Genomic DNA, 22,901 nt, shown 5'->3' with positions numbered 1-22,901 from the left:
TCGCCAAAGGAATTTGTTGACTTACTGCGGGGCACACGGGCCACAGGGATAAGAGCCTCGTTGGACGTAGAATCGCTGTTTACCAACGTACCTGTGGACGAGACAATCGGAATGATAGCCGACAGAGTGTATCGTGATCCAGCCTGTACTCCTCTTGACATACCAGAAAATATTCTGAGGAAACTACTCCAAGCTTGTACTAAAGAGGCACCCTTCTTGAGCCCGGATGGGCACATGTATAAGCAAGTAGATGGGGTCGCCATGGGTTCTCCCCTAGGTGTCCTGTTTGCAAACTTCTACATGGGTACCATCGAGCAAAAAGTCTTAGTCGACATGAACTTGAAACCGGCCATATACTGCAGGTATGTTGACGACATTTTTACACAGGTACCTGATGTCAGACATCTGCAGGAGCTGAAGGAGGCATTTGAGCAGAGTTCCGTGCTGCGTTTCACTTACGAGATGGAAAAGGATGGGAAGCTGCCCTTTCTAGATGTAACAGTCATGGAAAAGGGCGGAGGTTTCCACACTGCAGTCTACACTAAGGAAACAAACATAGGAATGTGCCTAAATGCCAACAGCGACTGCCCAGACAGGTACAAGAGGAGTGTTGTTAACGCATATGTCGACCGTGCTCTCAGCCACAGCTCAGAATGGAAGCAAGTCGACGAAGAACTCTGTAGGGTAAGGCAGGTCCTAGTCAATAACGGCTTCTCCAATGGTTTCGTCGAAGACATCATAAGAAGGAAAGTGAAAAGCCATGCAACCTCTGAAGAGACAACTAACACAACACCTATACCCCCTATTAGACTATTTTACAGGAACTTCTTTTCCACAGCTCATAAAACGGAGGAAAGGGTCCTGAAAGATATTGTTAATAGAAACGTTATCCATACAGACAAAAATCAGAGGATACAACTGACGATTTACTATAAAACCAGAAAAACGGCCAGCCTACTCATGAGAAACTCTCCAGACACAAAACAGAACGCTTTAAAAGAGACTAACGTCGTCTATGCCTTCAAATGCCCACTTGGGGACTGTAAGCTCCAAAAAACCCAGTATATAGGCAAGACAACAACATCTCTTTCTAGGCGTTTAACGATGCATAAGCAACAGGGCTCCATTAAGGAACATATAATCTCTTCCCACAACCAAACCATCGCCAGAGAAATCCTAGTAAACAACACAGAAATCATCGATAGATACAGCGATAGCAGGCGGCTTGACGTTTGCGAGGCACTACACATCAAGAAGTCAACACCAGCAATCAACAGCCAATTATTACACAACTATATTCTACCCACCTCACGACTCCGCTCCAATATAGAAGCATCAAGAAATATGGACCAATAGGCTTTCTACAAACACTTCTATTCAATATCCATTGTTTCGTGTTCTGTCTTGTGTTGATGAAATTAATACCCTATTAATACCCTTGTTCTGTCTTGTGTTGATGAAATTAATACCCTGTTAATACCACATTTTGTTCTGTCTTGTGTTAATGCCACATCACCCCTTCCACCTCACTCAAATGTAGATATAAAATCGGAGATACGTAAGTTCTATTCAGTTGTGTATTTGTGAACTAAAGTCTTTGAAAATGTAATAAGTTTTACGAAACGCGCCCGTGTCGCGTCAGACTTGAAATAAAAATGAATTTTGGAGAATTGATTTTTAATTTACCTCCAGCAGTGAAGCGTAATGTACGAAAGATTGAGAAAATTCGTGTTAGAATTATTAATCTTACTTTTTCGGTCATATTTAATAATATATATATATATATATATATATATATATATATATATATATATATATATATATATATATATATATATATATATATATATATATATGTCGTACCTAATAGCCAGAACGCACTTCTCAGCCTACTATTCAAGGCCCGATTTGCCTAATAAGCCAAGTTTTCATGAATTAATGTTTTTTCGTCTACCTAACCTACCTAACCTAACCTAACCTAGCTTTTTTTGGCTACCTAACCTAACCTTACCTATAAATATAGGTTAGGTTAGGTTAGGTAGGGTTGGTTAGGTTCGGTCATATATCTACGTTAATTTTAACTGTAATAAAAAAAATTGACCTCATACATAGAGAAAAGGGTTGCTTTATCATTTCATAAGAAAAAAATTATAGTAAATATATTAATTCAGGAAAACTTGGCTTATTAGGCAAATCGGGCCTTGAATAGCAGGCTGAGAAGTGAGTTCTGGCTACTAGGTACGACATATATATATATATATATATATATATATATATATATATATATATATATATATATATATATATATATATATATATATATATATATATATATATATATATATATATATATATATATGTCGTACCTAGTAGCCAGAACGCACTTCTCGGATTACTATGCAAGGCCCGATTTGCCTAATAAGCCAAGTTTTCATGAATTAATTGTTTTTCAACTACCTAACCTACCTAACCTAACCTAACCTAACTTTTTTCGGCTACCTAACCTAACCTAACCTATAAAGATAGGTTAGGTTAGGTTAGGTAGGGTTGGTTAGGTTCGGTCATATATCTACGTTAATTTTAACTCCATTAAAAAAAATTGACCTCTTACATAAAGAAATGGGTAGCTTTATCATTTCATAAGAAAAAAATTAGAGAAAATATATTAACTCATGAAAACTTGGATTATTAGGCAAATCGGGCCTTGCATAGTAGGCTGAGAAGTGCATTCTGGCTACTAGGTACGACATATATATATATATATATATATATATATATATATATATATATATATATATATATATATATATATATATATATATATATATATATATATATATATATATATATATATATATATACATATATATATATATATATATATATATATATATATATATATATATATATATATATATATATATATATATATATATATATATATATATATATATATATATATGTCGTACCTAGTAGCCAGAACGCACTTCTCAGCCTACAATTCAGGGCCCGATCTGCCTAATAAGCCAAGTTTTCATGAATTAACTGTTTTTCGACTACCTAACTAACCTAACCTAACCTAACTTTTTCGGCTACCTAACCTAACCTAACCTATATAGATAGGTTAGGTTAGGTTAGGTAGGGTTGGTTAGGTTCGGTCATATATCTACGTTAATTTCAACTCCAATAAAATGAAATTGACCTCAAACATAATGAAATGGGTAGCTTTTTAATTTCATAAGAAAAAAATTAGAGAAAATATATTAATTCACGAAAACTTGGGATATTAGGCAAATCGGGCCTTGCATAGTAGGCCGAGAAATGCGTTCTGGCTACTAGGTAGCCAGAAGTACTAGGTACGACATATATATGTATATATATATATATATATATGTCGTACCTAATAGCCAGAACGCACTTCTCAGCCTACTATTCAAGGCCCGATTTGCCTAATAAGCCAAGTTTTCATGAAGTAATGTTTTTTCGTCTACCTAACCTACCTAACCTAACCTAACCTAGCTTTTTTTGGCTACCTAACCTAACCTTACCTATAAATATAGGTTAGGTTAGGTTAGGTAGGGTTGGTTAGGTTCGGTCATATATCTACGTTAATTTTAACTCCAATAAAAAAAAATTGACCTCATACATAGAGAAAAGGGTTGCTTTATCATTTCATAAGAAAAAAATTATAGTAAATATATTAATTCAGGAAAACTTGGCTTATTAGGCAAATCGGGCCTTGAATAGTAGGCTGAGAAGTGAGTTCTGGCTACTAGGTACGACATATATATATATAGAAATAAATATATATATATATATATATATATATATATATATATATATATATATATATATATATATATATATATATATATATATATATATATATATATATATATATATATATATATATATATATATATGTCGTACCTAGTAGCCAGAACTCACTTCTCAGCCTACTATGCAAGGCCCGATTTGCCTAATAAGCCAAGTTTTCCTGAACTAATATATTTTCTCTAATTTTTTTCTTATGAAATGGTAAAGCTACCAATTTCATTATGTATGAAGTCAATTTTTTTTTATTGGAGTTAAAATTAACGTAGATATATGACCGAACCTAACCAACCCTACCTAACCTAACCTAACCTATCTTTATAGGTTACGTTAGGTTAGGTAGCTGAAAAAGTTAGGTTAGGTTAGGTTAGGTAGGTTAGGTAGTCGAAAAACAATTAATTCATGAAAACTTGGCTTATTAGGCAAATCGGGCCTTGCATAGTAGGCTGAGAAGTGCGTTCTGGCTACTAGGTACGACATATATATATATATATATATATATATATATGTTGTTGATCTCTCTCTCTCTCTCTCTCTATATATATATATATATATATATATATATATATATATATATATATATATATATATATATATATATATATAAATATATATATATATATTGTTGATCTCCCGGACCAGAAGGCACTAGTAAAGCTTGACTTCAAAAATGCCTTCAATCAAGTCAGACGAGACGCTGTCCTCAGGGCTGTACACAACCATTTCCGTCCCCTTTACCCATTCATCCGATCGTGCTACAGTGGGGACTCTAAGCTTCTTTTTGGGGAGCATGAAATAAACTCCTGTGAAGGTGTCCAACAAGGTGACCCCTTAGCCCCCCTCCTTTTCTGCCTAGCTATCAAAGAGGTCACTGATAGTCTGACAAGCGAGCTAAACATCTGGTACCTGGATGATGGCACTCTAGCTGGAACTCCGGAAACCATTTTGGGGGATATAAGGAAAATCCAGGAGCAGGGAGCAGCCTTAGGCCTCATTCTCAATGCATCCAAATGTGAAATAATCTCCCGCAACCCAGACACCACTGGGCAAATACAAAATGCTCTTCCAGACATTCTCGTTGTCGAACCACCGGACTGCACTCTCCTGGGTGCCCCCATTGGCCCACGAGCAATCGAGGAGGTCCTGGCTGCAAAAATCACTGACCTAAAGAGAATGCAGGACAGGATTGACAAGATTGATGCCCATGATGCTCTCTTTCTCCTTACAAGATGCCTGTCTCTCCCTAAGTTGACCTACTTTCTGAGATGTTCTCCATCCTACAGCAGCCCTAAGTTAAATGTGTATGACACCCTTCTGAGGTCCATGCTGGTGAAAGTCCTGAACCTGCCATTGGACGACTCTCAGTGGGAGCAAGCAACCCTTCCTGTAAGACTCGGCGGCCTTGGTGTCCGCACAGCCTCCCAAATTGCTCTACCAGCCTTCCTTTCCTCCTCTCATGCATCGCACGACCTCGTCAGAGATATTTTACCTGCAACCCTGAGAGATTCAGCAGGAATACACGATCCTGCTTTCACTGAATGTTCAAATCAGTGGAATGTTCTTGCAGCCCCAGCAACCATTATAGAGCCAACAAAACAACACAAACAGTCCGGCTGGGACCACCCTCTAGTGGAAAAAGTAGCTGATGCCATGCTAAGCGTCGCAACATCAGACAAGGAGAAAGCCCGCCTCAGAGCAGTGCGTGCCCCCCATGCAGGACACTTCCTCCTGGCAGTACCCATGTCTGCAATGGGCACGCGCCTAGATCCAGAATCCCTTCGTGTAGCAGTGGCCCTCCGCCTTGGTGCCCCAATTCACACTGAATACAAGTGTATTTGCAACAGGGTGGAAGCAGACCAATACGGACTGCATGGGTTGCATTGCGGAAGCACAAAGGGCTGGCATGCAAGACACAACGAGGTCAATGACATCATCAAGAGAAGCCTCGTCTCAGCTGGGTGCCCAGCGGAGAGAGAACCTCGCATCCTAGGGGTCCAAAACCCGGATTTCCCAGCACTTCGCCCTGATGGCATCACCATATACTCATGGAAGGAGGGTAGACAGTTGGTGTGGGACTACACATGTGTATCCACCCTGGCTGACACCTATGTACACTTCGGAGCTGATCAAGCAGGTGGGGCGGCCAACCACAGGGAAACAGCAAAATCACTCAAGTACAGGCGACTGGAAGGTCAATACCTCTTTGTTCCCATAGCGTCTGAGACGCATGGCCCCTGGGGCAAGAGTGCCTTGGGATTTCTCAAGGAATTGGGGTCCAAGCTCATTGACGTCACCAGAGACCCAAGGGCTTCCAGTTTTTTATTTCAGCGTCTCAGTGTGGCGATCCAGAGGGGAAATGCTTGCTGCGTCCTCGGTTCCTGTCCAGAAGCGGAGGAGCTTCAAGAGATCCATAACCTTTAGGCATTTGTCTTGTATGTTTTGTAACCTTTAAATACACAATAAAGGAAAAAAAAAAAGGGAAGGGGGTGGTAGGAGAAAAGCACACAGAAACTGTATTGGAGGGGACCCACATTCCCTCCAATGCATTATGTGTGGTTTCCTCCGAGGCTATGGGTCCCCCTTCTTCCAGCCAGAGGTGGTACTCCCTTCCCTATTTTATATATATATATATATATATATATATATATATATATATATATATATATATATATGTCGTACCTAGTAGCCAGAACTCACTTCTCAGCCTACTATTCAAGGCCCGATTTGCCTAATAAGCCAAGTTTTCCTGAATTAATATATTTACTATAATTTTTTTCTTATGAAATGATAAAGCTACCCTTTTCACTATGTATGAGGTAAATTTTTTTTTATTGGAGTTAAAATTAACGTAGATATATGACCGAACCTAACCAACCCTACCTAACCTAACCTAACCTATATATATAGGTAAGGTTAGGTTAGGTAGCCAAAAAAAGCTAGGTTAGGTTAGGTTAGGTAGACGAAAAAACATTAATTCATGAAAACTTGGCTTATTAGGCAAATCGGGCCTTGCATAGTAGGCTGAGAAGTGAGTTCTGGCTACTAGGTACGACATATATATATATATGTATATATATATATATATATATATATATATATATATATATATATATATATATATATATATATATATATTAACCAACAAAATCACTAGTCACTAGAGAAAGGGGATGTGAAGAATAAGGAGAGGGGGAACATGTTCCTGAAAATTGCAAAATTGCATACACAAACATAGATGGAGTGAGATCAAAGATACTGTAGTTAAGTGATGTAATACAGCTGCAGACACCAGACATTGTTGCACTCATGGAAACAAAACTTAAAGATGATATTTTAAATGAGGTCATATTCTCAAGGGGTTACTCAGTTTGGAGACAAGGCAGAAAAATAAGGAAAGGCGGTAGTGTTGCTGTGCTGGTGAAAGAACACCTAAAGGTAAATTCAATAATGCTTGTGAATCCACAAGAAGTTGACATAATAGCACTTGAGAAATGCAATGAGGATGATAAACTAACGATCATAAATACATATAGTCTTGTAGATTCGTAAACCTCATCCTGTAAACATTCATGTTTCTACATGTTAAACAAGCTACGAGGATGAGGGAAGGGGATGTTCCCTCCATTCTGGATGTGATATTTACCAGGAAAGAGGAAGAGATATTTATCATTCAGTACCTTCCTCCCTTGGGTAAAAGTAACCATGTATTTTTGGGAATAAAGTATGCAATGCATTATAATCTTGAAAAAAATGAGCTTGAAGTAGTTGAAAAACCTGATTTGTGGAGAGGTCATTATGGGGAACTCAGATATTTTCTTAAAGAATTTGACAGAAACACTTGCTGTTAGGACATGAAATAAATGAGATGTATGTCAAGTTTTGTGAAATATATGATGAAGGCACAACAAAATTTATGCCAAAGGAGAGATGCAGAACTAGGAAAAGGGGTTTGTTCAACAGAAATTGCGAGAGGGCCAGAGACCAAAACACACACAAGTGGAATCAATATAGCAAGAGGCCAAACCCCCAATCATACAAGCGATACAAAGATACGAGAAACAACAACAGTAGTAAGGAGACCAACATTCATGTTGCTGTAGCAGGTGAAGAATTAGATGTCATCTGGATTTTTCCGAGTTTCGGAGTTTCCGAGTTTTTTTCTTTTTGATAAAAATATGTATAATGTTAATGTATTTTGATAAATGAGCTTTCTTGTCTACTTGGATAAAATTAAGTACTGTGGTTTTATATACTGATAATTAGCTAAATATATATACAGTACAAGTATATGTAAATTATTTTAACTTGCACCTAGATCCACCGAGCCTGTATGGTGTGCGTTTCAGTACTTCGGAAATCTGGAACGATCTGGAATCTCTTATCTGCAATGAAACAATACATATTATTGCACTTACCAAAACATGGATGAATGTAGAAAATAGAGAACTATTAGCTGAATATCAAATAAATGGATTTAATCTATTTCACACATATAGATATATTAGACAAGGAGGGGGAGTAGCCATGTATGCTAGGTAATATTTGAAATGTAGTCTCGAAAAAACTACATTTCAACAGAAACTTCCCACACACCAGTCACAAGACTGAACCTTGTCGAGGCCAAACGTCTAAATGAGAGCATGAACGAGTAAAAAATAATTTTTTAACACCAGGCATCATACACACACTGAATGCACCTGCAGACACACAACAAGCACTATCAACATAGCAAAGATTACTCCATAAAAAAAATCATTAAATTATTGGACCTACACTTATGCATTTATCTTCGGTTTAAATAGGATTTGTTCAACTGAAATTTCAAGATGGCCAGAGACCATAAGACACAAAAATGGAATCAATATTCGAAGAGGCCAAACATACCAGTAATACAAAGAGAAACAACTATACGGCAGTGAGGAGAGAGGCAGAAAGAAATTTTGAAAAAAGGAACAGACAAATGTAAAATAGAACAAATCATATTCTATAAATACAGTAACAACCAATTGCAGGTAAAGGAAAATATTCAGAGCTTTTAAATGCATGGATGGCGAAATACTCAAGAAATTGTTCACCAACATGAGAGAGAGGGTGAGCCAACATGAGAGAGGGTTAGCCAACATGAGAGAGGGTTAGCCAACATGAGAGTGGGTTAGCCAACATGAGAGAGGGTTAGCCAACATGAGAGAGGGTTAGCCAACATAAGAGGGTTATGTTGATTGCCTGAAATTATTTAAATTGTTCAATGTATTGAACGACATTTTTCAAGTTACAACATTTTTTAAATTACTGAACTAGGTTTTCAATGCATACATTTGTTATTCTCGGCATTCTTTGCTTCATATCTGAAGCTTCGATTTCCATATTAGACATGTCTTCCGCAGCTATCCATCTCCGGTTTGCAGCATCAAAATCATCTGAAATACTTGAATATAATTAGTAATATATCAGTGAGATATATACTTATCATTACCTAGTAGTAGTGAACACTAGGAAATAACATAAATCAGCTTTCTTAAGAGATGTTTAATACGACACACATGATTTGGAACTTATAACTGGGGAAAGTACTTTGCACACAAGTCTTAAGGAGCCATTAGGAAACCATACTTGTGATTAAAATATTATGCTGTTTTTATAAACAGTATGTGCAGTGTTAAAGTTATGGTGAATGAATAGGTGTCTTGTATCTTAATAATTATAAATTTATTACCTACCGGTGTTGATAGGAATAATGATATGACATGCACTTGTCCGGTTTTTCCTGCTTTTGGGCACAAACTGTATGATTGTTCCAAGGCCAGCAGAACAATGTGGTTTGTACCAGCCCTCACCTCCTACAGACACCAGTACCAGCCCTCACCTCCTACAGACACCAGTACCAGCCCTCACCTCCTACAGACACCAGTACCAGCCCTCACCTCCTACAGACACCAGTACCAGCCCTCACCTCCTACAGACACCAGTACCAGCCCTCACCTCCTACAGACACCAGTACCAGCCCTCACCTCCTACAGACACCAGTACCAGCCCTCACCTCCTACAGACACCAGTACCAGCCCTCACCTCCTACAGACACCAGTACCAGCCCTCACCTCCTACAGACACCAGTACCAGCCCTCACCTCCTACAGACACCAGTACCAGCCCTCACCTGCTACAGACACCAGTACCAGCCCTCACCTCCTACAGACACCAGTACCAGCCCTCACCTCCTACAGACACCAGTACAGCCCTCACCTCCTACAGACACCAGTACCAGCCCTCACCTCCTACAGACACCAGTACCAGCCCTCACCTCCTACAGACACCAGTACCAGCCCTCACCTGCTACAGACACCAGTACCAGCCCTCACCTCCTACAGACACCAGTACCAGCCCTCACCTCCTACAGACACCAGTACCAGCCCTCACCTGCTACAGACACCGGTACCAGCCCTCACCTCCTACAGACACCAGTACCAGCCCTCACCTGCTACAGACATCAGTACCAGCCCTCACCTCCCTACAGACACCAGTACCAGCCCTCACCTCCTACAGACACCAGTACCAGCCCTCACCTCCTACAGACACCAGTACCAGCCCTCACCTCCTACAGACACCAGTACCAGCCCTCACCTGCTACAGACACCGGTACCAGCCCTCACCTGCTACAGACACCAGTACCAGCCCTCACCTCCATACAGACATCAGTACCAGCCCTCACCTGCTACAGACACCGGTACCAGCCCTCACCTGCTACAGACACCAGTACCAGCCCTCACCTCCTACAGACACCAGTACCAGCCCTCACCTGCTACAGACACCGGTACCAGCCCTCACCTCCTACAGACACCAGTACCAGCCCTCACCTGCTACAGACATCAGTACCAGCCCTCACCTCCCTACAGACACCAGTACCAGCCCTCACCTCCTACAGACACCAGTACCAGCCCTCACCTCCTACAGACACCAGTACCAGCCCTCACCTCCTACAGACACCAGTACCAGCCCTCACCTGCTACAGACACCGGTACCAGCCCTCACCTGCTACAGACACCAGTACCAGCCCTCACCTCCATACAGACATCAGTACCAGCCCTCACCTGCTACAGACACCGGTACCAGCCCTCACCTGCTACAGACACCAGTACCAGCCCTCACCTCCTACAGACACCAGTACCAGCCCTCACCTCCTACAGACACCAGTACCAGCCCTCACCTCCTACAGACACCAGTACCAGCCCTCACCTCCATACAGACATCAGTACCAGCCCTCACCTCCTACAGACACCAGTACCAGCCCTCACCTCCATACAGACGTCAGTACCAGCCCTCACCTGCTACAGACACCAGTACCAGCCCTCACCTCCTACAGACACCAGTACCAGCCCTCACCTCCTACAGACACCAGTACCAGCCCTCACCTGCTACAGACACCGGTGCCAGCCCTCACCTCCTACAGACACCAGTACCAGCCCTCACCTGCTACAGACACCAGTACCAGCCCTCACCTCCTACAGACATCAGTACCAGCCCTCACCTCCTACAGACATCAGTACCAGCCCTCACCTCCATACAGACACCAGTACCAGTACCAGCAGAAGAAAGATTGACAAAGCTTAAATTACATTCTCTAGAAAGGTGAAGAAATAGGGGTGACATGATAGAGGTGTGAGTGAATGAACATGACAAAGGGGGATATTTATAGCCTACTAAAAGTTTCAACACGAGGTAGAACACGAAACAATGGGTAGAAATTGGATATGTTATATATTTAGGAAAAGGTCCTGGGTAAATACAGGTTTGGTAACAGGGGCGAACGCTGAGATACATGTTAGTTCACGCTCTGTGTTGCTCGCCCTTTGCTACATGCAAATGGCTGATGGTGGATTTCACTCATTGCTATGCTTAATATACGATCCTTGGCCGGACACTAAATATTAAGCTTCTAGATAAGTAAGGGGAATAAATAGGACCTTCTGAATATTAATGGAGTTACATTATTGATGTGTATAAATGGAGAAAAAAAGGGGATATTAATTGGGGAATAGACCTACTGAAGTTCATCTAATAGCAAAAGTCGATGTTCTGGTTAACATAGACTGGAAGTAAATAGAAGATTTAATATTGACGTTATGACAGGGATGACGTTATTGTGTATTCGGTTTCAGGGTCACTGGGCTATCGAAACATACACGACACGTAGACCGTGCGTCAATGACTCACTGGGGTAACGCAAAATACACGACACGTAGACCGTGCACTGGAAAAAGCAAAATGCACGGTCTACGTGTCGTTTCCCACTACTCTGTTACAGCCCTCTAGGGAGCATGTGGTGACCTTGGGTTCTGTTACAGCCCTCTAGGGAGCATGTGGTGACCTTGGGTTCTGTTACAGCCCTCTGGGGAGCATGTGGTGACCTTGGGTTCTGTTACAGCCCTCTGGGGAGCATGTGGTGACCTTGGGTTCTGTTACAGCCCTCTGGGGAGCATGTGGTGACCTTGGGTTCTGTTACAGCCCTCTGGGGAGCATGTGGTGACCTTGGGTTCTGTTACAGCCCTGTGGGGAGCATGTGGTGACCTTGGGTTCTGTTACAGCCTTCTGGGGAGCATGTGGTGACCTTGGGTTCTGTTAGAGCCCTCTGGGGAGCATGTGGTGACCTTGGGTTCTGTTACAGCCCTGTGGGGAGCATGTGGTGACCTTGGGTTCTGTTACAGCCCTCTAGGGAGCATGTGGTGACCTTGGGTTCTGTTACAGCCCTGTGGGGAGCATGTGGTGACCTTGGGTTCTGTTACAGCCCTCTAGGGAGCCCATAAAGTCACCATTAGCATTGCCGGTGCAGGTTTATAAAGAGAACGCTTGAGGAGGATGTCCAGTAACTTAATGTCTTACAAACTGTCGAATGATCTTCCAAATGTAGTTAAAAGCTATACGGTTCCCAAGCAGTTTAAATGAGAAACTAATAAATATGTACTTATCGTCATGTAACACATTTCATTCACACTTTTTCTGCCAAAGAAAATACAGTTTTTGTGTTTGGTGTTATTTAAAAATTTATATACTAAAATTGTTTTCCCTGTGCCTTTTATCAATAAATGTCATTAGCTAATGTACATAATGTGCTAAATGACCTATTGAAGTCATATGTGTTAGCTTACTTCTGGTTTATTGATAAATGTTTATTTCATTAAACCTTTTAATTTTTCGATATATTTTATGTGTTGCTATGAATGCCTGGCGTTCTAGTGACTTTACTAAAATACATATTTGTATAATTTTTGTTGTTATTAATAATATTCAATACAATTTCTATACTCTTACTAAAACTACAGATTCTATAATGTAGTACTTAAAATATATATAATTTATTTTAGAATCTTTCAATTACTAAAAATGTACTAAAAATGTTACCATACATCATTTTATTTGATGTATTAATTTTAATTTATTTTACCTAATTTTAATTATTCCCCCATTACAATTTTTCATTTTATCCTAATTAATTGTTATTTTATGACTCCCTGAAGGCAGTATACTACAAGCTAAATTTCTGAGCAATTTTTATGTTGCTTACTTCTTGTTTAGCATTAAGTGTCTACCTCATCCAACTTTGAAACCTCTGTAAACAACCTAACTGTTTTATCTTAAATTGTACCCAAAAAGCTCTGTATTCAAGTGGCTTTACACATTGTATTTATCTTACCTATGTATCTTCCTCTGTTCAGCTGTGATATATATTTACACTTGTATAAATGAAATATTATTATTATTATTATTATTATTATTATTATTATTATTATTATTATTATTATTATTATTAAAGTTAATTGACAATATGGGTGAAGTAGCATCGTTCACAGAAACATAATGGTGCCTCTCACTGAGTTAAGATTGCAAGTATTGACGGGAGAGGCTCCAAAGTGTGACACTTGTCCAGGGGCTACTCGGGAAGAGCCTTCCTTGCCAAGTGTGACATTGTAAAATATTTCAAGATCACTCAAATTAGCCCTGCAGATTACCACCACCTTGGCTTTGCCTATAAATATCGTCTCTACAACAAAAAAATGTCTAGCTTTGGCGTTCTCATCTACTCTGACTTGGAATTTGGCATTTAAACTCAGTCACCAGTGTGATTAAGGTACTGAACGACTCTTCTTTCTTCCAAAAATGTTATCAAGATTGCTTCACACAATCTTAACAAGATTCGCTCGTTCATCATCCTGTAAGGGGGGGACACGGAACATGTCATGTAAGGGGCACTAGCTTCTAAGCCGTATCATTTATTTATTTATTTACTTATTTATGTATATACAAGAAGGTACATTGGGAATGTGAGGATACATAATATGGTAATTACAGTCTTGTAAAGCCACTAGTACGTGCAGCGTTTCGGGCAGGTCCTTAATCCAAGAAAATTATAAGTAGGTAAATACTTGCAAAATTTATAGTAAAAAAAATTATAACAGTTACATGGAATGAAAAATAGAAGATGAGAGAAAATTGTAGGTACAGTATATTAAAGCACATAGGTAGCTAAGATTGATTGCAATGACAGCTTGAATGGTAGTTGACAAAAATTGGTAGTCACAATACAGCATTAAACTAGCACATTAAAGAAGACAGCAATGAACACAATGATAAGGTTGTTTGATACTACATAAACATTAGGAGATTGGGTAACACTAGGTATAAAGCAAATTTAAAGCTTAGTGTAGGAAACTAAGAAGATGAAATTAGGTACTTTTTGGTTTTGCTTTTAAATAAGGCAAAAGTTTTACAGTTTTTCAATTCACTAGGGAGTGAGTTCCATAGACTAGGTCCCTTAATTTGCATAGAGTGTTTACACAGATTAAGTTTGACCCTGGGGATATCAAAGAGATATTTATTTCTGGTGTGGTGATAATGGGTCCTATTACATCTGTCCAGGGAGAGTTTCAGAGCATGGTTTGCATTTAAGAACAGGGTTTTGTAAATGTAGTTGACACAAGAGAATGTGTGGAGGAAGTTAATATTTAGCAAGTTTAGGGATTTAAACAAGGGAGCTGAGTGTTGTCTGAAAGCAGAGTTAGTTATTATTCTGATAGCAGATTTTTGCCGCGTGATGATGGGCTTAAGGTGGTTTGCAGTGGTAGACCCCCATGCACAGATCCCATAATTAAGATAGCGATAGATTAGTGCATAATAGTGAGAGGAGAGCAGAGTTAGGAACATAATATCTGATTTTGGAGAGTATACCAACTGTCTTAGAGACTTTCTTAGTTATGTGTTGAATGTGGGTGCTGAAGTTGAGTCTCTTGTCTAGGAATAGGCCAAGAAACTTCCCATCATTTTTATTACTGATGTTAATGTTGTCTATCTGTAGCTGAATTGCATTTGATGATTTGCTTCCAAATAAGATGTAGTAAGTCTTTTCGATGTTTAATGTTAGTTTGTTCGTTGACATCCATAACTGGACTTTTTTTAATTAATTATTCACAACATTATTTAGTGTATGTGGGTTGAGGTTTGAATAGATAAGGGTAGTATCGTCAGCAAACAATATAGGTTTGAGAATATTAGAGACATTAGGCAGATCGTTTATATATATAAGAAATAGAAGCTATCATGGAATACAAGCTATCAAAACCCGGTCATTTACTTCCTTACTTGACGTACTAGTATGTTACTTTACATCAAAAATACAGAACAAATGAATATTATAAAGAAACACTTCAAACACGAGAGTAATAACTCTGGGCTTGCACTTGCCAAAAAATTTAATTCTTGGGACTGAAACGAACGAATCGAGTGCGTGCATTACATTTAATAAAAGACTCAGGGAATAGGACTTATTGCAATAGTAAACACTCGCCAGATAGACGTTCGTACTCCTTAGTACATTTATCTCCCCCTCCGGGATCTAAAATATCTGATTCACAAACTACAATTCTTGACTTTGAGATAAGTGAGAAGCCTTGTTAAGTGTGTTGATCCTGGATCGGCGTGTGCGGGAAATATCCCAGCAAGTAGATTCATTAAATGTAATTGATAATGTGGAGTGGTCTGTATTAGGGAAAAATGGACTGTTAAAATTCTTGACTTCTGCTTGGTGTTAACCTTTACACATATCTTGGGGGGGAGGGGGTTATTCAATTATAGCCTATCTATCGATAATTTTAGATTGATAGGAAAATTTGTAATAATTCTTAGTTAACTAAACTACTGGTATTAGTGTGGATACTCAATGGCCTTATCTAACTTGAAGGGTTCAGCATGAGTATAAGACAGGCATCAGGAAAATCAGTCAGGTATGACTCTCATGGACTTTGGCGTTATCACACGTTACGGCTCGTTGATGTTACTGATTCCCCGATAACCACTAAAGATCTGCTAAACAATTACAACTTATTAACTACGGCAAATGTGTTCCCTATCGCAGATATGTCACGTTCAGAAGAATTAGTTAAATGATTATGAGAAAGTTACCATGATTTATTGGGTCACCTTCCTCATAACCGGCTGTCTATCTATTATGCTATTAAAAGGCCAATTAATATGAATAGACTAGATATAGGACAAACCAGATACAAGGCAATCTCGTAGTTAGAGGTCACAGCAGCTGTAGAACGCTGTAACGGCACGGATGTCCAGTACAAGCATGGCTGCTAAGTTTGCTTCCTCACGAGACCAATTCTAGATAAACAGTGGCATCTCTTCCACCCCTGTGTCTAGTCACGTTACTATTCACACCGCTAATTTCTGCCCATTTATTAACGAGGACAGGGAGGCGTCTTTTTATGCATTATTTTATCAGTTCCGATCAGAGAAAACAGTTTTTTACTGTTTGTTATGCTGGACTGGAAGTTTCCAAGAAAGTAAATTATGTTTAATGTATATAAAGTTTATGGGGTGACCATTTCCTCTCCGATTGACTCGTTTAGTTACGTCTTGTATATTTCGCCTCAGGGAGAAAGTTACTTAGTTCTATCTTAGCTTCAATTGAATCCAGTCTTATATAATACTTTTAAAATATAATTAAATTGTAGACTGGAAGAATTAAGAATTTGGGAGAAATAATAGTTACGTTGCCAATGTTGGCTGACACAGTACTCCGCTATGCTGTCCAGAGAGCATCTAGACCTTTCCTCACTGGAAATTAATACAGTTAGTATGGTTAGTTTTCTGACGTAACGAATTTAGCTTATTATATCAGGGGTTAGTAATTGGGGTGTCGGAAATATCCGACAGCGTGCTTCAGTGTAGGCCTTACTCTTCGCTGGAGAGTGAATGTAGTTTCTATAAACTTATAGGCTGATTCTTCATAAATAGGATGACCATATGTACCGTTTTGAATGAGTCTGTATTTTTTCATATTTCCAGACTGTTGCGTCATTTTAATAACAAATTTAATTTTCCCCGTTTATAATAAAATCAATAAATAATTTTTAATACTGAACAATCATAAATTATTATCAATAACTTATAATCGCATATCAATATTATGGATACCAGTACCTCGTATAACCATAGAGTTGTATTATTTGATTGATATTGGCAATTATTTATTCAGAGTAAATAACAAATTCATGTTGGCAACCTTGTGAATCTCTGATGCAGTGTGTGTTCTGCTGTCGCGTTAGTTTTGGTTTTGCCTGTATGTTAACCTGGGGCTTTGTTGTTCTATGCCAGTGGCTTATACTTCATATTTGTTAAATCATTGTCTATCTTTACAGTGTCAAAGAGGCGAAACTACAGGTTTACTGACGATCTCCAGAAGGAATTCAAATTTATTAAACTGGACAATCTGTGGGGTGATGGAACAAGAGTGGTATGCCAGCTTTGTAAGATCTATTTTTCCGTGGCTCGCCGTGGTAGAAACGACATCCAGTTACATCTACATTCCCAGAAACATCAGGATGTTGTAAAGACTCTGGCTTCTAGTAAGTAAATTTTATTATGGATTTTGTCATTGCAGAATAATTGCAAACTCAATAAGTTCATGTAATAAAACTTGTTATCACTTTACTTTTTCATCAATTTAATATATATTACGTAACTCACTTTTTCCTTCACAATGTCCAGTTTTTGTCTGAAGGTAATATGATCAGCCTACTGATAAACGGCTAACACAAATTTGCAGTTAATTTTAAGTTATAAGATGAAACAATCAATCTCTTACAAGAAATAAAACTACTGACAGGTATATAATGAGGAAGATTTGAGTTTACATAACATACATACATACATACATACATGCATACATACATACATACATACATACATACATACATACATACATACATACATACATACATACATACATACATACATGCATACATACATGCATACATACATACATACATACATACATACATACATACATACATACATACATACATACATACATACATACATACATACATACATACATACATGCATACATACATGCATGCATGCGTACATACATACATCCATCCATCTATCCATTCATACATGCATACATACATACATACATACATACATACATACATACATACATACATACATACATACATACATACATACATACATACATACATACATACATACATGCATACATACATGCATGCATGCGTACATACATACATCCATCCATCTATCCATTCATACATGCATACATACATACATGCATACATACATACATACATACATACATACATACATACATACATACATACATACATACATACATACATACATACATACATACATACATACATAAAAACATACATACATACATACATACATACATACATACATACATACATACATACATACATACATACATACATACATACATACATACATACACGTCCAGTCAGCATATAGCTATTTCGGGACAAAATCCAATACAGTTTATATTGGTGAGACGCCACTGTGATGAGGAGTTTAAATATCACAGGAACTGTAGGTTAATGTGTGACATAGGTGAGGTTAGATGAGGCATCTACAAGCATCAGCTGGAGGCTGATGGAGTGTTGTGGAGGCTGCTGGTACTATGCCCAGATGTTGGAGGGTGGATTTGACTCTCCCACCCTCCCTCCCCCTCCCCCCCAAAAAAAATTGACCGCAGTACGTCTAAGGTTACTTTCCACTCTCGCTTACCAAGGGTATAACCGCCCCCCCCCCCCCCCCAACACACACACATGCATCAGATTCTTAACTTACAATATTTATGATTTACCAATTTATGTTACTACACTGACTCTCAATTTCACAATATTGTATAAACTTTGATGAATCGCTCGTCTATGGGTCATCCAATAATGTTAGCAGACTTCTAGATGTTACCACTGCTAGGTTTAGGCTCAGCTACAAGTACCTCTGGAAGTTTGTAACATCTGATGATGTAGATTTGACTAAATGTAAACTCTGTCAGCAGAACTATTCGCATACTTTGAGTCATTATATAATAGAATGTGAAAAATCGCGGAATTTAAAGATAACAACATCAATAGTGTCCATGAAATGTGTAAGTACTTCATTCATAATGATGTGCTGCCCGAAATCTTAGCGAAGTATCCAAAATTTGCTTACTGTAGGTAATGCATACACATGACTGTAAAGCTGCCACCCAGTTGGGTGGGTGTGGAGCACATGACTGTAAAGCTGCCGCCCAGTTGGGTGGGTGTGGAGCACATGACTGTAAAGCTGCCGCCCAGTTGGGTGGGTGTGGAGCACATGACTGTAAAGCTGCCGACCAGTTGGGTGGGTGTGGAGCACATGACTGTAAAGCTGCCGCCCAGTTGGGTGGATGTGGAGCACATGACTGTAAAGCTGCCGCCCAGTTGGGTGGGTGTGGAGCACATGACTGTAAAGCTGCCGCCCAGTTGGGTGGGTGTGGAGCACATGACTGTAAAGCTGCCGACCAGTTGGGTGGGTGTGGAGCACATGACTGTAAAGCTGCCGCCCAGTTGGGTGGATGTGGAGCACATGACTGTAAAGCTGCCGCCCAGTTGGGTGGGTGTGGAGCACATGACTGTAAAGCTGCCGCCCAGTTGGGTGGGTGTGGAGCACATGACTGTAAAGCTGCCGCCCAGTTGGGTGGGTGTGGAGCACATGACTGTAAAGCTGCCGCCCAGTTGGGTGGGTGTGCAGCACATGACTGTAAAGCTGCCGTCCAGTTGGGTGGGTGTGCAGCACATGACTGTAAAGTTGCCGCCCAGTTGGGTGGATGTGGAGCACATGACTGTAAAGCTGCCGCCCAGTTGGGTGGGTGTGGAGCACATGACTGTAAAGCTGCCGCCCAGTTGGGTGGGTGTGCAGCACATGACTGTAAAGCTGCCGCCCAGTTGGGTGGGTGTGCAGCACATGACTGTAAAGCTGCCGCCCAGTTGGGTGGGTGTGGAGCACATGACTGTAAAGCTGCCGCCCAGTTGGGTGGGTGTGCAGCACATGACTGTAAAGCTGCCGCCCAGTTGGGTGGGTGTGCAGCACATGACTGTAAAGCTGCCGTCCAGTTGGGTGGGTGTGCAGCAAGACCAGTAACTGTGTGACTCACCATAAATATAAAGTGCCTTGTATAGTGACTGTTGTGAGCCTCTTGTTGAATCACTTGTGACACAAAAGATTACTGATGTGTGTATTTGTCGTGGTGATTAAATATGTATGTGTATGTATATATGTATACGTATGAATATGTACATGTATGCATAAGTATGTGTACATTAATAATTTTGTAACTAGCGTCAAAAGATTGTTATTTGCTTAGCTAAACGAACTAGAGGGTTCAGTTCCTGAACCGATTATGTGCCTCTGTAATCCTTTACACCACCGCCCACGGGATGTGTATTATGGGGTGCATAATAAAGAAAGAAAATGAATGGACCGAACCCCACAATTCATTTAGCTAAGCAAGTTACAATCTTGATGAGCTAGTTACAAAATTCACTATAAGTCGTCACATCATAAATGGGTTCGAGATCGACCACAAGTAGTGCATTATATAATTTATCAGTATTGTGCAGCCTGTGATCCCCGCCTGGCTGGATACTGATACCTAGGTAATTTTCATGTGTCCGGACACCGGCAATAAGGTGGTATTATTTATTTAACTTAAGATATATATATTTTTAAATGTTGTCACATTAACGGCTACATCTTCCTTTCTTCTGACATATAGATTTTTAAGATTAATTAAAATATATGGAAACTAATTATACAATTTATTGGCTGGTGTGCAGGGGTTCACACTCTCAGAGCTAGCCATCAAGTAACTATCAAAACGCATATATCTTCGTTTTCACTTCAGTTATATTTATGACAAAGGATTTTAAATGTAGCCTATATTTCTACCTTTCAGATGACATAAATACTTTCGTTAATTACAATATCTAGATCAAACTAACATTGATTTTCAAAAGGTTGTATATTTTCCATCAATGGAGAGCATCAGCCAAGAAGCCTTCTTTAAAATATGAATATCTTTCCTCACCCAATAAGATCTAATCTCTGAATAAAACGCAAAAAACGACTTGATTGTAACCTATCCACCGCTGCCCATTGGATGGGGGAGAGGGGGTTATGTGTAGGATAAACATATCAATTGTGACACTAGCCCTCCATATATGTCAGTTGCTTAAATTATAAACTGTACTTGTGGTCGGACTCGAGCCCATTGTTGATGTGACAATGTGCATTGACTTTTGTAACTAGCTTATCAAGATTATAACTTGCTTGGCTATATGAATTGTGGGGCTCAGTCCCTGAGCCCATTATGTGCCTCTGTAACACTCCACTATCGCTCATAGGATGGGTATGGGGTGCATAATAAATGAACTAAAATAAGCTCTGCCTTTTTGATAACATATACAATTATAAGCTTTATTTGTGAATCTCAATTAATTAAACAATATATCACAGAGCCTGTAGGGTTCAGTGAGATGAGCGAAGAGACATGGGAGATTTTACATAAGTACAGTACATGGTAGTTTAAGTAGCGAACGCATGTCAACGAATAACGAGTATATATAACAACACTATTGTCCTATGAAGTCGATTTAACTTCCAAACATATATTTTTTAATAAATGTTAAATGTTTTCTGGCTAGTTATGCTAGATTTTATTAAAAATACGTATTCTACTTGTTAACATTATAATTTAAATTTGTGATAATTTGTGCAGAGAAGTGCGACAACTGGATATGCCAACAAACACTTTCCAAACAACGATATATCTTGGATAAGTCGCTCCACAACATTGACGCTTGGACCGTCGACTTCCTTTGATGCTACTTATTTACTTATTTCATAATGAAATTATATTAGTTTGGAGTAAATATATGTTTTCTCATGTTCTGCATTCAGCACCCACATTATAGTAAATATACCATATTACTTCATTACTTAAATAATGCTTGGAGGGTTTGAGTAGCTTTGGGTCTTTAGTGGACAGAATCTCCAATAGATAGGGCGAGAGTCGCTCCCTCTCTCTCGCCCGAGCAAGAGTCGAAACTTAATTTAAAATTGATATATCTTTGTTCTCGAACATGATATATTTCATTTGGTGAAATCATAATAATGTTCATATCTCGGTCTTTCTGGAGGCATATAAGATTTTAGGCTTTATTAGCGTATCTTTGATAATTATACAATATATCGGCAAGTGCGTAGGCGTCTGCACTCCATGCCCGACAAGCTACTGAGCACTACTATAAAAACATATGTATCTTCACTTGAGCTATAAATATGTCTATTGTAATGTATTTAAAATGAAGCTCTTATTTCTATCTTGCTTAAGACATATAAAACATTTGTGTTTATTAACGAATTTACGTGAAATAAACATTGATCTGAGAGAGAGTTGCTCTGTCGTTCAGTCTGTACGGGGTGGGAGCTCCGTAATTTTTAAAATACATGTATCTTCATTAGAACTTTAAATATGTCTATGGTAAAGTGTTTAAAGTGAAGCTTATATGTCTGCCTTTCTTGAGACATATAAAACATATATGTTTATTAATGAATTCACGTGAAATAAACATTGTTCTGAGAGAGAGTTGCTCGGTCGATCAATCTGTCCGGGGTTAAAGCTCGGCTATTATAAAAGTACACGTATCTTCGCTTTAAATT

General features: G+C 39.1%; 1 protein-coding gene across 1 annotated transcript in view; it reads left to right on the top strand.

The window, feature by feature from the left end:
• LOC123761592 (uncharacterized) overlaps positions 1-22,901 on the top strand; it is a 338,154-nt gene that overhangs the window by 177,955 nt on the left and 137,298 nt on the right. The window contains exon 5 of the mRNA XM_069330756.1: positions 17,528-17,734. Within this exon, the coding sequence (XP_069186857.1) occupies positions 17,528-17,734 (207 nt within the window). The remainder of the gene's footprint in view (positions 1-17,527; positions 17,735-22,901) is intronic.

The sequence above is a fragment of the Procambarus clarkii genome, chromosome 24 (assembly GCF_040958095.1).
Source record: "Procambarus clarkii isolate CNS0578487 chromosome 24, FALCON_Pclarkii_2.0, whole genome shotgun sequence".
NCBI classification, from domain to species: Eukaryota; Metazoa; Arthropoda; class Malacostraca; order Decapoda; family Cambaridae; genus Procambarus; species Procambarus clarkii.
Note: the sequence above shows the minus strand (reverse complement) of the source record. Positions and strands in the feature narration are given on the sequence as shown.